The sequence below is a fragment of the Kluyveromyces marxianus genome, chromosome 7 (assembly GCF_001417885.1).
Source record: "Kluyveromyces marxianus DMKU3-1042 DNA, complete genome, chromosome 7".
NCBI lineage: Eukaryota > Fungi > Ascomycota > Saccharomycetes > Saccharomycetales > Saccharomycetaceae > Kluyveromyces > Kluyveromyces marxianus.
This window is the reverse complement of record NC_036031.1, coordinates 795,199-808,706: the sequence shown is the minus strand read 5'-3', so window position 1 is coordinate 808,706 and position 13,508 is coordinate 795,199. Positions and strand designations below refer to the sequence as shown.

The window sequence follows — 13,508 nt, the reverse complement described above, 5'->3', positions numbered from 1 at the left end:
AGGATTATTTAGAAGTTAGAGTTAGTTGTTCTTGTTTTGTTCTGTGTCTTCGTCTTCATCCTCTTCCTGAGACCTTGTTCTTTTGGTTTCCGGGCGGTCTTCTAGGGCCACTGGTTCGGCTGGAGCAGCAGATGTTTCCACTGGGGCAGATGTTTCCACTGGGGCAGCAGTGGGTTCCGCTGATGATGCTACCCTAGCGATTTCCTGCTCAACATTCACGCTCGAACCCTCGCTCAACACTTTCTGCAATACCGCAGACCACACTTTCTCATCGTTGTTTTCAAAGTGCTCCAGCTTAAACACATTCTGCCTGTCCAAGGCCCACTCCTGTTGCTGGCAACGGATCAACTTCACCATGTAGCACGAAGACCGCATCGCTTTCCCAATGTCGCTGATCAACGACCGGATATACGTGCCGCTCGAAACGCTAGTGGTAAAATGCAAAAGCGGTGCCCTGTACTTGTCTTTTTCCTCCATCAAAACCTGTTTCTCCTCCTGGGTAATCGGAATCCAAGGCTCCACCTGTGCTTCCTCGCTCTCCAACCCCTGTGACTCGCAATACTCCTTCGAAAAGTACAACTTGTCCTCCATCAAGTTCGCATTCAACTTGTTCAACACTTCTTCTTCCTCAGAACCCTCCTTCACACGCAACATCGGATACTCGTGATCTCTCGAAAGACAGTCCTCGTGCAACTGCAACGAATGGATCTGGATCTGTCTAGGCTCAATCGCCTTCGGAAGCGGAATCCCCTCACGCGCATACTCGTACAATGGCTTCCCATTCAACTTCAATGCAGCATAAATCGGCGGTGTCTGCTTCAAATGACCCACAAACTTCGACTCCACACTCTTCAAATCCTCCCAATTCAAATGTTTCACCGACGTCTCAGCAATTATATCCCCCTCGCTATCTCCAGACGTCGTCCCAACCCCAAACAACGCCTCTGTCTCGTACACTTTTGTACAATTCCCCAAGTACTCAGACAACTTCTTCGTACCGGTTCCAATACCAATAACCATAACTCCGGACGCTAGCGGGTCCAACGTCCCGCCGTGGCCCATCTTGATCTGCGACACCTTTCTCAATTTCCGTTTGGACGGCTTCTTGCCGGTCTCCTTGGCGTACTGCTGCGACCGTTCCATGACTGCCCTTTGTATTTCCGATTGGAAGATGGAGCTCTTCATTAGCGCATTTTTCACCTGCTGGAGAAAGTTGTTTGACGAAACGCCGCTAGGCTTCTCGATGGCAAATATTCCGTTCATGAGACCTGTGGGGGATTACTATACCAAGGGTTATCTGGTGTTTCTGCCTCTCATAAGGCTATATGTATGCCTGGTTTATTTCCCAAGCTCATCGCGATGAGCTTGGGAATTTTTCAAAACACAAGTTTGGGCCTGTCTTTGGGAGGAGAGAAAAGAAACAAAGTGGTCACGTGCCCTGGAATCATCCTTTGTTTACGTTTTCTGATCGCTTGCAGCGGGCTCGTGCCATCGCGGCGCGCGTCGCCCGTTCGGGTAAGCTTCCATGCATGTCTCGAGCGCGTTCCTTGTACACCCGTGCACCATGGGTGTTCGGCTTTTTTTCTGGGTTTTCCCGTTCTCTCAAGGCAGGGTAATCCCTTCTTCTCCCCCAGGTTACTTAGTAGTATTATTAGTGTCACAGTACTAGCAGCACTCATTTACGCGATGGAATGGGCATTGGGTCTTCAATTGGAGGATATTTCCACGGCCCCGGTGTTTCCCACCTCCCTGGTACTCCAGGCGCCCCCCAGCTGGGAAAAACCAGGCCCAGGGCCCTGGTTTTCCCCCGCGTTTGTCGCGCATTTCACGCGTTTTTTTTCACTTTTCGTTCGTTACTACGTGGAAAATTCTAAAAAAAAAAAAAAAAAAAAAAAAAAGAACAAGAAGATCTCAATGATCAGCCATTATTAGATCTTTACATACATTATTCTTGAAAAGAATGGAGAATGAATACGTCAAAGCAGTAGCATAGAGCTGTGTAACAGAATTGATATAGTGTGGTATTGATATTACAGTGATAGAAGCCAAAAAATGATACAGCTACCTTTGAATAGCACGCTGAATAGTAACTCATTTCCTCCATTAAAACCGAATGTTCGATACAGAACAGCGATGGAAAGAGCTGGGTTTGAAGTTGTTTCGCCGACTTCTCCAAGCGGGAGCAAGGCTCCTTCGATTAGAACAGGATCTCGAGTCGGGTCTCGAGTGGGTTCTCGAGTGGTTTCGCACGGAAGTTACGCGTCTGGGGCCGGTAAAAAAGTGGTTAACAAGGGACCCATGTTGGGCAATGGGCCAGCGAAAGGACCATTCCATCCGTATGCTTCTTCGCAGCAGGTTCACTCCAAGAGTGCTGATTCTGTGTATAGGAAGGGTGTGACGCCTCCAGGGACGGCGACGGCGACGCCAGGGCCAGGCAAGAGTGTTCCTGGGGTAGTTCCTGTTCACCATTACCGTCAGATGTCGCCAGGGTCGCTTTCGGTGGACCAGGCGTTCCACAGGCTGAATGGGGAGAGCCAGGAGCAGGGCCAGGGCCAGGAGCAAGCGTTTGACAAGATTTCGTTTGATTTTGAGCGTCGTGCAGATAGTGAGAACTCGATTTCGAGTGAGAAACAACACGAACAGCCGGTTTTTCCTCCTGTGCCTATGTCGATGAGCTCGCCCAATTTGAACAGCAACTCGTCGTCGACATACAATACGCCGCAATTGGGGGCTGGGCCCGGTGGGGCGGGCTCGTTTCCTGCAATTGATCCTGTCGAGCAGTCTTTCCAGCAGCTCACGAACGAGAAGCGTGGGGAGCCGGAGGAGAAGGAAGAGGAAGAGGACGACGACAACTACGTGCCAGATCTGGCGCCCAAGACCGATCTGCAAAGCCTGCAAAGCGGGCCCGTACCTACGCCAGCACCAGCGACAGCAAACAAAAACGACAGCGTAAGCTTCAAGCCAAGCGACAGCATAAGTTTCGAGCCGAACGAGGCTCTGAACAAGGTGCTCGAATCTGCGCCTCAATCGGTACCGGGCATCTTCGTAACGCAGGAGCAGGAGGAGCAAGAGCAAGAGCAAGAGCAAGAGCAAGAGCAAGATACCTTTTCGGACTCTGAGCTGCCGCTGGAACCGGAACCTGGGCTGCAACTGGGCTTGAAGGGCGAGCCTGAGCCAGAAGTGGCATCGGTTAATGGTCACGTGACTGACCAGACGTTGGTCGAGTCCCAGTCCCAGTCCCCGGCCCTGCCCCGCGCCGCCTCGCCTCTGCCCCATGCCACCATCACGCACGTCCCACACCTGCCGGAGCACGAGGGCAAGCTCACCGCGATGGAAAAGCTCATTGCAGAGCTGGATACCGTGACGCTCGCCAGAGAAGAGGAACAGCTCGATATCCCCACCACCTCGTTCATGCCTCAGACCGTCAACAAGAAATCTAGCGCGTACATGTCGCGGTACGAGCCACAGAGAATAATCATACCAGACTCTCCCGCGGCGGTGGGAAACTCGCACATGTCGATACAAAGCAACTCGACCCCAACTTTCTACAAGTTCAGAAAGGACTTGGGTCCACTCGCGCCAGAAATGGAGGAGGAACAGCAGCACCAGGAGCAGGAACTACAGCAGGAACCACAACAGGAACACAGCTCCGTGCCTCCCCCAGCCAAGCTCAAATTCCCCCCAGGCCAGGGCCCTTGCAGACACTGCAACAAAGAGGTCCTCCACAAGGGCATCTACTCAAAACACGAAAACGAACTCTCCGGCCAATGGCATCGCGGATGCTTCAAGTGCATCGTATGCGAAAAACCCTTCTCCAAAAAAGTCCCCTGCTACATCCTCGACGACCAGCCCTACTGCCAGCTCCATTTCCACGAGTCAAACAACTCCATCTGCAAAGTCTGCGACGGCTTCATCGAGGGCGAGTGTCTCGAAAACGACAAGAACGAACGCTACCACCCTTCATGCCTCAAATGCTACATCTGCGACCACCCAATAACTACAGACTACTACGTATACAACCACAAGCACACCATATGCCACAACCACGACCTCGCAGAGCTCCACCGCTCCCCAAACCTCCGCGACCTCGGCAGATCAAACACCCTCTCCAAGAGAAGAACAAGACTGATAAACTTCGGATAGGCTTTTCTGACCTAGGAGGAGGTCAAATCCCACCAAAAAACCAACCTTAATAGTTAATAAATATTAGACAATGATACCACAACCCAAACAGATACACATACACGCCGCTATGTCGGTGTGTTCACCTTTCCGTCGCTGCCTCTTGCTGCCTCTTGCTGCTTCTGTCTCTACGCCAGCCCCGGGTAACACATGTTGATGCTTTCTTTAACGGGAAAACCAGACTTTAAAGAGGTAAACAGTATGAACTTCAGAAGTAATAGAGGAAATGATGGATGAAAAGGGCGATAGAGGGCGAACAGGACCGTTTAAGAGCCAAAGGAGCAACTTGACGGGTTGCAGAGATTTACTGATTTGCTTGTGAGAAGAAAAAACCGGGATTCAGCGGTTTTTCTGGCTAGATAGAGCGAGTTTTCAGTGTATCAGGTTATTTAAGGTACTATAGGTTCTTGTTGAATAGAGCGAGCTAGGAGCGGTATATTGGGGATGGAAGGTACACCTAAGAGACACAGGGCGAATTCGCTTGTTGGGGAGCGATCGCCGGAGACTCCGTCTCCATCTGGGGGCCGGGATGGGGCCAGAGACGATGATTCTGGGATTTCGCGGCCGAGCTTTCTACCTTCGCCCAGGCACCACCACCAGCAGCCAGGGCATGAGCATGGGCAGCGCCATGGGCATGTGTATGGGCATATCCAGGGCCACGGTCACGGTCACGGTCACGGTCACGGCCACAGCCATGGTAATTCCTCTGGTGCTGGGTTTCCCAAGTTGAACCCTCAGTCACCAGGTAAAACGGTGAGCCTTATGCCACCAGAGACCCCCAAGTCGAAGAACCAGGAGCTGTTTCTGTCGCCATCGCTGGACTTACAGTCGCCGGTGCACAAGCCGTTCACTGCCAACCAGAAGCCTATCCGCGAAATTTCGAACAACCTTAAGTCTCGTCTTAACTATGCGTATGTGAAGATGATGCACCACCAGAAAAAAGACTCCACGGATGAGAGTAACGCCACTACTACTACCACGTACACCGTGAAGCCCAGCTCTTACAGCAATGTGTTTGCCCAGGATTCAGACACTGAGCCGGAATCAGTGTCCTTCGAGAGAAAGCCGGACACCAAGACTGGTGCTGGTTCAGGTTCTGGTTCAGGCTCAGGCTCAGGCCATGGCTCGGCAAACTCACTCTTGGAGCCCGGAATCGAACTGATCGAGGAAAACTCAGCACAAGCAGCGTTCTTGAAGGCCCTACAGAGCCCCAAGAAGAAACAACGTTCGCTCTCCTCGACCCATCCGAAAATTACACGCACGTCGTCCTCCACTGACGACGGCCCAAACTCTCAGCCATCCGAAGTAGAGGCCATCGAAACACTAATGTCTCTTTCCTCGCCCCACAAGAGAAGGCCCTCCGGAAGCTTTGAGCTCACGCTCCCTGCACCCACGCCTCCTCCACCGTCTATGTCTGTGCCGATGTCCGCATCTGCCTCGGTAGGCACCATCGAGAGACCCATAGCCATTCCTAATCCAGGAAAGTCAGAGGCTAAACTTGGGCCTGGGTCTATTATCTCTACCTCTGAACAGCCAAAGGCTCAGGCTCAAGCCAAGACTCAGGCTCAGGCCAATGCCCAGGGCCATGCCCAAGACCAAAGCGAAGTGCTTCTGGGCTCCCCAAAACTCTCCAAACCAGCTAAACTGACGTTGCATTCGGAGGTGCAAACCGATGTCGAAACTGACGTGGAATCCCAAAGTGATGACTAGAACTTTATTTTACCTCTAACTTTACTCTAACTTTACTTTACTTTACTACACTATACCTTATTACTCTACTTTATTACTATACTTTATTACTATACTATACTATACTATACTATTACTTCTACTCGCTGGGGCACTCCCACCCCCAGGGCCTCGGCCTCGTTCATACGTTATCCTACCCTATGTACTTAGTCACAGCTGCTGTTCTTCTTCTATTGTCCTACAAGTCACCAAGTCATCAAGTCATCATCGCCTATGGCCTGTCGTCTCCAACGGACTTTGCCTTGTTGGAGAAGACAGATGCACAAACGTATATATATGGGGTATAGATTTGTATAAACTGAGCATTCAACCTAGTAGATGTTGGTAATGGGCCCAGTACTCTTCGTCTCGGGGTGAGGGTCGGTTTAAGGTATTGTGCTAGTCATATATATAGGCTAATATGGAGAGAGTGACTAAAACTATAAGGGCAGCGTGTCCTCGAAGCGACTACCGGAGCACTTTGGCCGGAACAGATGTCTTAGAGGTGGTTTACGATGTGTATGTGCCGCGTGGTGGTCCGTTGGGTGAGCCATATGGTGCCAGTGAAGCGATGGGCTTGCCGGTGGTGAATATTGTGTTTCTTCATGGGACAGGCATGACAAGAAGTATATGGGAATGGTACGTAGAGTATTTGGAAGCGGAAACGAGGCGAGGCAGGTGGCCGTTTCGGCTTGGGAAGTTAATTACGGTGGACCAGGTGAACCATGGGGACTCTGGAGTGGTTAATAGGGGCAAATTGGGGACCACTTTCCATTGGGTCGATGGGGCCAGAGATGTGGTGAAGATTTGCGAGTTGGAGTTGTTCGGTGAAGGGCAGCAGCAGCAGCAGCAGCAGCAAGCTTATAACAGCTACAACGTGCTGGTTGGCCACTCGATGGGGGGCCATCAGGCACTAGCTTGTGGCGTGCTTTCGCCCAATATGTTCCAGTTGATCATTGGGATGGAGCCTGTGGTGAAGATGGTCCACAAGTCCGGGAAAGGTAGGCCCATCGAGTCAGATATACGTCTGGGCCCCGAGTCCATTGGGTCCACGATGAGTCTGAACTACTTCAAGGCAATTAGCCGTAAGGTGGAGGACACGTTTGACGACAAGGAAGGCTATATAGAGTTCATGCGCAAGCGCAGTTTCTGGACGAATGCTGATGAGCGCATTCTCGAGCGGTTTTGCGAAGCAGAGTACTATTTGGAGGAGGTAAAGCAGACCGATGGGATCCCTGCTAGTGTCCGTGTCAAGACGAAAACGGCAAAGGATCAGCACCTCATATCCTACCTGTGTCTCTATCCCTACACAGTATGGCTAATGAACAACTTGCAATGGATCAAGACTCCCGTAGTTTGCCTTGTCGGTGCGAAATCGCGATGGTGTCCACCAGAGAACTACCAGCTCTTCCAGGAACGCATCCGCAACTACCAGAGGATCACCATTCCCGACGTTGACCACTTGATGAACATCGAGAATCCAGACACCATTGCTCCCCTATTGCTCAGTCATATTCGCAACGGAGTCTCCAACGCAAACCGGGACCAATTGCACACCAACAAGGACGACTTCGGTCCGCTCTACACAAAGTTCAAGGCTGAATCCATCGGTAGGAGTTCCCAGGCCCATGCCAAGCTCAGCAAGTTGTAAAAGAAAATATACCCTAGAAAGCGTAGCATTTATTCATTTATATTATATTATATTATATTATATTCAAGTATGTAGTAGCACTACTTACCAGGCCAGGCAAGCTTCTTCCTCGCCTATTCCTTCTTCTCCTCCTCCTTCTTGTCGTCCTCCTTCTTACCGTCCAAGAAGTCCTTGGCTTGGTGCTCGTACTTGTCGAAGTTCTCTTCACCAACCTTCTTCTTGATTTGGCCAAGTCTTTCCTCACCAATGTACTTCTCGGCTTGGTCGATTACGTCGCCATCCTTCTCGCTCTTGTGCTTGCTAGCAAAATCCTTAACGTCATCCAACAGACCCATCTTGTACTACTCTTACTGCTATTATAATATATATATCTATATATATATACTAAGAGAATTGAATGAATGGATGAATCATCGAGACACAATGCAAAGAAGAGAGTGACAAATCCTCCCTCTCTGTTTCCATGGCCTCCTTTTATATCGAAAAATATGTGTAGAAAGAACCTAACTAAAACCAACTTCGGAGGGGTGTGGAAGCACCGAACTCGATACGTAATCAGCTTCCATCGTTTTTATCTCACAGTTGGTGGTTGGGTTGCTAACAGGGCCGGATGGATCACTCACTTCCTTTCCCGGATCCCATTCCGGAATGGACAAGGTTTCCCTGAGAAACCACCGCAAACCGCAAAAATATTATGGATGGAAATGGATGCCTAGGAACCAACACACATTCCAGTCAGTGTCTCGTAATGGTTCGCGTTGCTAGTAGAAGACCTCTTTTTGCTCAATGTTTATCTTTTTACCCTTTTCGTCCATAGAGAATGTTTACTAAAATTTTTCTTTTGGTGGTTTCGCGTGTTCTATGCGTTGGAATGGGGTGGCCTCCATGCGTGGAAGACGGGTCGTAACAATGGGCTGTTGTGTTCGGTGCATGGAATGGAAGGAGCTGGTACTGCTACTGGTGCTTCTACTTCTATAAGGATTGGTTTTGTATTTCGGTGGGGAACTACTTTAATTAAATGGTGGGGTGGAAGTATATTAACAGTACATAGGGGAGTGAGGCGGTAGGTGGGGGCGCTCAATCGGTAAATTTGTAGGAACCGGTGGCCATTGTGATGGAACCGCCTCTGTAAGAGCCTCTCTTCATTTTGTTTTTGTTTTTGACAAAGTCCTTACCTCTGACTCGGCTCAACTTTTCGTTTGCCATTTCACCCCAGGTACCTGCGGCGCCCTTGTAGGTGTTGTCGGTTAGGGTTTCGTCTTCGAATTGGATTTTTTCCCTTTCGATTCTGGAGAAGTGTTTTCTTTGGCCTGGTTTGATTTCGTCTTTGCCGGCTGGGATGGGCTTCTTCTTTCTTGGTGGTTCTTCTGGGGAGGATTCCTTGGAGGAGGAGGATTCGTTGGAGGAGGAGGCGGAAGTTATTGGGGACTCTTGTTGGTCGTGTGTTCTCTTTTTGGAGTTTTCTGCGGCCTCAGAATCGGAGTCGGAGTCAGAGTCTGAGCTGGAGTCCGAGCTGGAGCTGGAGCTGGAGCTAGAATCTGAGTCTGAGTCTGAGTCTGAGTCTGAGTCTGAGCTGGAGTCTGAGTCTGAGTCTGAGTCTGAGTCGGAATCAGAACTGGAGCTGGAACTGGAACTAGAGTCTGAGTCGGAATCGGAATCTGAGTCTGAGCTGGAGCTAGAGCTAGATTCGGAGTCTGAGTCGGAATCAGAACTGGAGCTAGAGCTGGAGCTAGAATCTGAGTCGGAGTCTGAGTCTGAGTCTGAGTCGGAATCAGAGTCTGAGCTGGAGCTGGAGCTGGAGCTAGAGCTAGAGCTAGAGTCAGAATCCGAGTCTGAGCTGGAACTGGAGCTAGAGTCAGAATCCGAGTCTGAGCTGGAACTGGAGCTAGAGTCAGAATCTGAGCTAGACTCTTCGTCCTTCTTCTCTTCCTTCTTCTCTTCCTTCTTCACTTCCTTCTTTTCAGTGGTTTCCTCAGAATCAGAATCCGATTCTGATTCGCTGGAGCTGGAGCTGGAGCTGGAACTAGAGTCCGAGTCCGAGTCTGAACTAGAGCCAGAGCTAGAGCTAGAGCTAGAGTCTGAGTCTGAGTCTGAGTCTGAGCTCGAGCTAGAGCCAGAACTAGAGCTAGAATCAGAATCGGAATCGGATTCTGAGCTGGAGCTAGATTCAGATTCAGAACTAGAACTAGAACTAGAACCAGACCCCGAGCTAGAGTCTGAGTCTGAGCTAGACTCTTCTCTGCTCTTCACCTTCTTTTCGTCCTTCTTGCTCAATTTGGGCACTGAAGCCTTCGAACTTGCTTTTTTTACACTCATTGCCAATCCACACGCCGCTCTACAGTGCTAGGTACTCGCGATGCACCTCTCTATACCTCTCTTATCACCATCCAACACCTACCTCATCGCATCTTCTCTTTTATGTCAAAATGCTTCCAAAAGTCTCGAATTTCCAACTTCTTTTTTTTTTTTTTCACCGAGTTTCTTTTTTTCGCTGTTTTCTTCTTCAAAATTGGGATTACATATGTGGTGTATGGGTTGTGTTCGAACAACTACTCACCTGAAGCCCCCCAAAGAGCTGGCAAAGGGCCGGGAAACAGCCCCCAAATTATTCCCAAACCAATTCGTAATGGACCCCACCCATCCAGGACACTGATGTATATCTGAACTGGCCCTTGTACTAGCAATATATTGTGTCGCTGGCAACAGTACACACCATTTACGGCAATGAGCCAAGTTTGGACTCTTTTCGGTAGGGAAAGAAAAAAAAAACCTGGGACATATGATGCGGTGTGTGGGTTGTGTGGCAGGTAAAACGTAGGCAATAGGTACAAAAGTACAAAAGTGCAAGAATAAAGAAGGTGTCATTGCGACGATTGGGAGGGGTATAGTAAACCACATAGGTCGGGGACTCTGTTTGTGTAAGAGGAAGGTTTTAGGCTGGGTGTTTTGGCTGGGACCTTTTTCCAGGTCATGTGATAGAATATATTAGTTACCCGGCTTGTGTTTATTTCTATTGTATCCGGGTAACACCGGCATCAGCACTTTACTTAATTAGTTAAAGCTAAATTACATATTACAAACCAATTAGAACTACTCATTGATACAACCATTTAACAGCAAAAGCAGCGGTATACCTGGGGATCAGAGGCTATAGATCGGTGTGCAACAAGTCAGAATGGAAGATGAGGTAGACGAACGTCCATATCACACTAGAAGTAGGGGTAGAAAGGACAAATTAGTGCAGGACGCTGTGTTTTCTGACGACTCCTTGGTGACAGATGATGAGGAATACGGGGATATTGCGCCTGAAATAGACGATAATGTGCTAGATGAAGAGGAGGAGGAGGAGCTCAGGGAGGAGCTCATGAAATCTGGAGACTCGGCTCCTAAGGTGAACCCGTTATTGTCTAGAAAGAGTAAAAAAAGTGCGTTATCGGGAGGTTCTTCAAAGGCAGCAGCAGCTGCTGCTGCAGCTGCTGCTGGTAGTGGGATGAACCATAAGCTAGCACAGAAGGATGACTTTTTACATGCACATCTGGATGATATTCCTCCGGATTTTGAGCCGGATGTGGTTTCTGGGATGTTCAAGTCTAATGACTTTAGTTATTTGAAATTGAAACCGGACCATGCGTCTCGCCCACTTTGGATCTCTCCTAATGACGGACGGGTGATCTTGGAATCATTTTCGCCGCTAGCTGAACAAGCACAGGATTTCCTTGTTACGATCGCAGAACCGGTGTCAAGACCTTCGCATATCCACGAATACAGAATTACGGCATATTCGCTTTATGCCGCAGTTTCTGTTGGTTTGGAGACAGAGGATATCATCTCGGTTTTAGATAGATTATCCAAGGTCCCAGTGGCACCCTCAATTGTGAACTTCATCAAGAGTGCTACTGTGTCGTACGGTAAGGTCAAATTAGTTATCAAGCACAATAGATATTTCGTTGAAACGTCGCAGGCAGACATCTTGCAGATGTTGTTGAACGATCCGATCATTGGGAATTTGAGAATCGATACTGATGCAGCAATCGACGCAGCAGCAGCAAAAAAGAAACTAACGGATAGCGCCATTGAAACCCAAGGTGTGAACCCGAACGACGTGAAGGCCGTGTTTTCTGCGGTTGTGGGTTCTAATAAAGAATTAGAGGAAGAAGATGACGATATCGATGCCGTGCATGCATTTGAAATTGATAACGCCTCCGTCGAAATCGTGAAGAAAAGATGTCAAGAACTCGATTACCCAGTGTTGGAAGAGTACGATTTCAGAAACGATCACAGAAATCCAGATTTGGATATCGATTTGAAACCATCTACACAGATCAGACCATACCAGGAAAAGTCATTGAGTAAGATGTTTGGTAATGGTCGTGCCAGAAGTGGTATCATCGTGTTGCCCTGTGGTGCAGGGAAAACCTTGGTCGGTATCACGGCTGCCTGTACCATTAAGAAATCTGTCATTGTGCTCTGTACTTCGTCTGTGTCTGTTATGCAATGGAGACAACAGTTCCTTCAGTGGTGTACTTTGCAACCGGAAAATGTTGCAGTCTTTACGTCGGATAACAAGGAAATGTTCCAAACAGAGTCTGGTCTCGTGGTCTCAACCTATTCAATGGTGGCTAACACAAGAAATAGGTCTTATGACTCGCAAAAAGTTATGGACTTCTTAACCGGTAGAGAATGGGGGTTCATCATCTTAGATGAAGTGCATGTGGTTCCAGCTGCCATGTTCAGAAGAGTCGTTTCTACTATCGCAGCACATGCAAAATTGGGTCTAACGGCTACTTTGGTTCGTGAAGATGACAAGATTAGTGATTTGAATTTCTTGATTGGTCCAAAGTTATACGAAGCCAACTGGATGGAACTCTCACAGAAAGGTCACATTGCCAATGTCCAGTGTGCTGAAGTTTGGTGTCCGATGACAGCAGAGTTCTACCAGGAGTATTTGAGAGAAAACGCTAGAAAGAGAATGTTGTTATACATCATGAACCCAACTAAGTTCCAAGCTGCCCAGTTCTTGATTCAATACCACGAAAGAAGAGGTGACAAGATTATCGTGTTTTCGGATAACGTTTATGCGCTCCAAGAATATGCCTTGAAGCTCGGTAAACCTTTCATTTATGGATCCACTCCTCAACAAGAACGTATGAACATTCTTCAGAATTTCCAATATAATGACCAAATCAATACAATTTTCTTATCGAAGGTTGGTGACACCTCGATTGATTTGCCTGAGGCTACATGTTTAATTCAAATATCCTCGCATTACGGTTCTAGACGTCAAGAAGCCCAAAGACTAGGTAGAATTTTAAGAGCTAAGAGGCGTAACGACGAAGGTTTCAACGCTTTCTTCTATTCGTTGGTCTCGAAAGATACCCAAGAAATGTATTACTCTACCAAGAGACAAGCTTTCTTAGTCGATCAAGGTTATGCTTTCAAAGTTATTACTCATCTTCACGGTATGGAAAACTTACCAAACTTGGCTTATTCATCTGCTAGAGAACGTAGAGAACTACTACAAGAAGTTCTTCTCAAAAATGAAGAAGCAGCTGGTATCGAAGTTGGTGATGACAACGATAATTACATATGGAAGAATGGAGGTAAAAACAAGAAGGCAAGGAATAAGTCTAGAGCCGTCAGAAGTGAAGGTTCTTTGGCTGGTTTGGCTGGTGGTGAGGATATGGCATACCTTGAATACAGCTCTAATAAAAATAAGGACTTGAGGGATCACCATCCATTGATTCGTAAGATGTATTACAAGAGTGCGAATAAATAAAAGGACTTTCTCTCTTTGGGAGGTAAATAAACCTACAGAACAATAGAATAAAAATACCAAATACCAAAAAAACACTTAGAAAAAAAAAGTATAATAAGAGAGATGGATAAGCCATAATCAAGACTATTACACTTTCCATACCATTAGCAACTAGGTTGGGCATACGACTAA

At 48.1% G+C, this 13,508-nt stretch overlaps 7 protein-coding genes across 7 annotated transcripts; 4 read left to right on the top strand and 3 right to left on the bottom strand.

Moving 5' to 3' along the window:
- Positions 1-21: 21 nt before the first annotated feature.
- Positions 22-1,263, bottom strand: PUS4 (pseudouridine synthase PUS4; the record flags this gene model as incomplete). The annotated part of the gene is made up of 1 exon (XM_022821654.1): positions 22-1,263. One exon carries the CDS (start codon positions 1,261-1,263, stop codon positions 22-24), a length of 1,242 nt encoding a protein of 413 aa, XP_022677994.1.
- A 1,401-nt stretch (positions 1,264-2,664) lies between these two features.
- PXL1 (Pxl1p) lies at positions 2,665-4,143 on the top strand (the record flags this gene model as incomplete). The annotated part of the gene is made up of 1 exon (XM_022821653.1): positions 2,665-4,143. The coding sequence occupies one exon, from the start codon at positions 2,665-2,667 to the stop codon at positions 4,141-4,143; it is 1,479 nt and encodes a 492-aa protein (XP_022677993.1).
- A 483-nt stretch (positions 4,144-4,626) lies between these two features.
- KLMA_70393 (uncharacterized protein) lies at positions 4,627-5,892 on the top strand (the record flags this gene model as incomplete). The annotated part of the gene is made up of 1 exon (XM_022821652.1): positions 4,627-5,892. One exon carries the CDS (start codon positions 4,627-4,629, stop codon positions 5,890-5,892), a length of 1,266 nt encoding a protein of 421 aa, XP_022677992.1.
- Positions 5,893-6,331: 439 nt separating this feature from the next.
- LPX1 (triglyceride lipase) lies at positions 6,332-7,561 on the top strand (the record flags this gene model as incomplete). The annotated part of the gene is made up of 1 exon (XM_022821650.1): positions 6,332-7,561. The coding sequence occupies one exon, from the start codon at positions 6,332-6,334 to the stop codon at positions 7,559-7,561; it is 1,230 nt and encodes a 409-aa protein (XP_022677991.1).
- A 113-nt stretch (positions 7,562-7,674) lies between these two features.
- KLMA_70391 (uncharacterized protein) lies at positions 7,675-7,896 on the bottom strand (the record flags this gene model as incomplete). Its single annotated transcript, XM_022821649.1, has 1 exon — positions 7,675-7,896. The coding sequence occupies one exon, from the start codon at positions 7,894-7,896 to the stop codon at positions 7,675-7,677; it is 222 nt and encodes a 73-aa protein (XP_022677990.1).
- A 742-nt stretch (positions 7,897-8,638) lies between these two features.
- SRP40 (Srp40p) lies at positions 8,639-9,877 on the bottom strand (the record flags this gene model as incomplete). The annotated part of the gene is made up of 1 exon (XM_022821648.1): positions 8,639-9,877. The coding sequence occupies one exon, from the start codon at positions 9,875-9,877 to the stop codon at positions 8,639-8,641; it is 1,239 nt and encodes a 412-aa protein (XP_022677989.1).
- An 859-nt stretch (positions 9,878-10,736) lies between these two features.
- On the top strand, positions 10,737-13,337 carry SSL2 (TFIIH/NER complex ATPase/helicase subunit SSL2; the record flags this gene model as incomplete). Its single annotated transcript, XM_022821647.1, has 1 exon — positions 10,737-13,337. The coding sequence occupies one exon, from the start codon at positions 10,737-10,739 to the stop codon at positions 13,335-13,337; it is 2,601 nt and encodes an 866-aa protein (XP_022677988.1).
- Between the last annotated feature and the right edge of the window lie 171 nt (positions 13,338-13,508).